Raw genomic sequence first — 2,335 nt, forward strand, 5'->3', positions numbered from 1 at the left:
AATCAAGGTGGCTATATTTATGGTGCCATAACACAATTTATATTTGCTATTTGTACAAGAGTTTGGCTGCATGTGCATAGAGCATTGAAAGATGGCCGACTTTTCTTTAGCAATCGAGCTGAGCCAAAGAGCTGAATTTATTGATTTTGTGGCCCTCTAAGGTGCTATTAAGCTCTGGAAGTTGTCCAGCTTTGGCCACTCATTTGACTACATATTGAAAATGGCCAACTCTTCTGTCCCTTTTGTCTCCTCTCTTCCCCAACCCGTCACCAATCTGTTCTCTTTTAATCCTTTGTTTCTGTCCTGCAGATGTCATTATGATAAGCACAAAGAAGTTAAATTATGCTCATCAGTTTTTATAGAATTAGAAATGAGGCTTGAAATTACATGTTTTCATTTCATTTTCATGAAAATTTACAGAAAGGAATCATTTACTGTGCATTTTCAGCACCAGCATTCGAGCATATCCTGGTCGAAAAGCGTGGAGAAGCCGACAATGTGGGTTTGATAACTCTCAACCGTCCCAAGGCTCTGAATGCCCTGTTCGATCCACTCATGGAGGAAGTTAATCAGGCTATGAAGCAATTAGAGGAGGACCCATCAGTTGCAGCTATTGTGCTGACGGGTAGCGAAAAGGCTTTTGCTGCAGGTTTGTGTGGTTTGTTTATTATTCCCCAGGTGGTTTTGTAAATGAATATCCATTTTTTTTTCTTTCTTGTTCCTGTTTTCTTTATGATAGCCATGACATATTAAATAGTATCTACATGTAACAAATATGTTGATAAATTCTAAGCACTCTTTTATCTATGATATTTCTTATATAGATTGAAATTAAGAAAGTTTTTAAACAGAGAAATATGCTGCTTGCAGCAGCTGGTTTGCCTCTCACCCAAATTTCATAAACATTTGACCCATACAATTTATGAGATTTAATGTTAAAAAGTTTAATAATTTATTTGGAAACAAAGCCACCTGTTGGCAAAAATAATACTTGGATGTTCTGTTCCTTATAGACAATAATCAAAACTATCAGTAGTTTGTCAATAAGAAAAGATTAATTCTCACATTATGGGTGATGTTTTGCACCAAATAATTCAAGTGCATCAATGGTTTGGAGAACATGGCAGAACAAGGTCCAGCTGTGGGAGGCTATTTCATATATATTGATGAGGCAAGCTCTGTCCTGCTCAAATATAGATGGGGAATGGTTGTTGGTCTTTGCTGAAGCACAGATCACAGAGCCCAAGGTGTTGGGGTAAGCTTTAACAAAAGCATATATTCTCTATCCTTTTACTCTTAAAATTTCTACAGAAATCATGTGCATATATTAAAAATTGTCCTTTCTCCCTATTTTATTGATCTGATTTGGTGTGATGATGTAAAGTATGCAAGAAATCATATCTTTGAGTCATGTTTGTCATTTGTAAAAAAAATTCTGGCCAGGTATCAAATGATGTATAGTCTCAACATAAAGATTCTAAAGGTTGCCCCCCTCCCCCCCAGAGTTTAAGATGGTTGGGCTCCTAAAATCACTAGAGGGGAGGGATGATACTGATGAACTAAGTAGTGAGTGGAATATTTGATTCAGCAATTTTCTGGGGTGATACACCATGCATTTTTTGTTACATAATGTTTCACTGCTGTGAACTGTGAGTTATGCCACTTGTTTAGATACCTAGACTTTAAAATCATACCTCATGGCCACAGAATGATGGATATGTCAGTCTTGACGACCCAAAGTAAGCTAAGATGACATTCTTGAATTAGCTAGGAATTTGACATTAAAAGGAGGATCCTTCAGAGTTGATTATGATACTACGAATCTGACATACAAATTCAGATGTTTCCAAACTTTTTTTTGCATTAAGGTGCAGGTGTTGCTTTTTTGAGATTCTGGATGCAAAGAGATGAAAAAATATTACACAATTGCAACAGATTTTTATATTTTTCAGTTCATTGAATCTTTTATTGACTTTCAGGTGCTGATATCAAGCAGATGCAGAATAAGCATTATGTTGACTGCTTTGGGTCTAACTTCCTGGAGCACTGGAATGGAGTCACAAAGATCAAGAAGCCAGTGATTGCTGCAGTGAATGGATATGCTCTGGGCGGTGGTTGTGAGCTGGCAATGATGTGCGATATCATCCTTGCTGGAGAGAAGGCAAAGTGAGTTTTTATTTCTGAATATTTTTTTTCACCCTCTTTCCTTGTCTTTTGTTTGTTTGTTTGTTTTTAGGTTTAACGTCAGTACTTACTTGATTTTCTTAGAAGTATGATTTTTATTGTAATTTCTATCAAGGATACAAATTTCTGTTCTAGTAATGCAGTTAAAAGG

The 2,335-nt window shown here is 36.4% G+C and overlaps 1 protein-coding gene across 1 annotated transcript in view; it reads left to right on the forward strand.

Moving 5' to 3' along the window:
- The window catches only part of LOC119590706 (enoyl-CoA hydratase, mitochondrial-like), a gene marked incomplete at its 5' end in the record, with an annotated part of 6,651 nt that overhangs the window by 613 nt on the left and 3,703 nt on the right, over positions 1–2,335 (forward strand). Inside the window, 2 exon segments of the mRNA XM_037939392.1 lie at positions 449–649; positions 1,980–2,166. Coding sequence (XP_037795320.1) covers positions 449–649; positions 1,980–2,166 — 388 coding nt within the window.

This window comes from Penaeus monodon, chromosome 27 (genome assembly GCF_015228065.2).
Source record: "Penaeus monodon isolate SGIC_2016 chromosome 27, NSTDA_Pmon_1, whole genome shotgun sequence".
Taxonomy (NCBI): Eukaryota; Metazoa; Arthropoda; class Malacostraca; order Decapoda; family Penaeidae; genus Penaeus; species Penaeus monodon.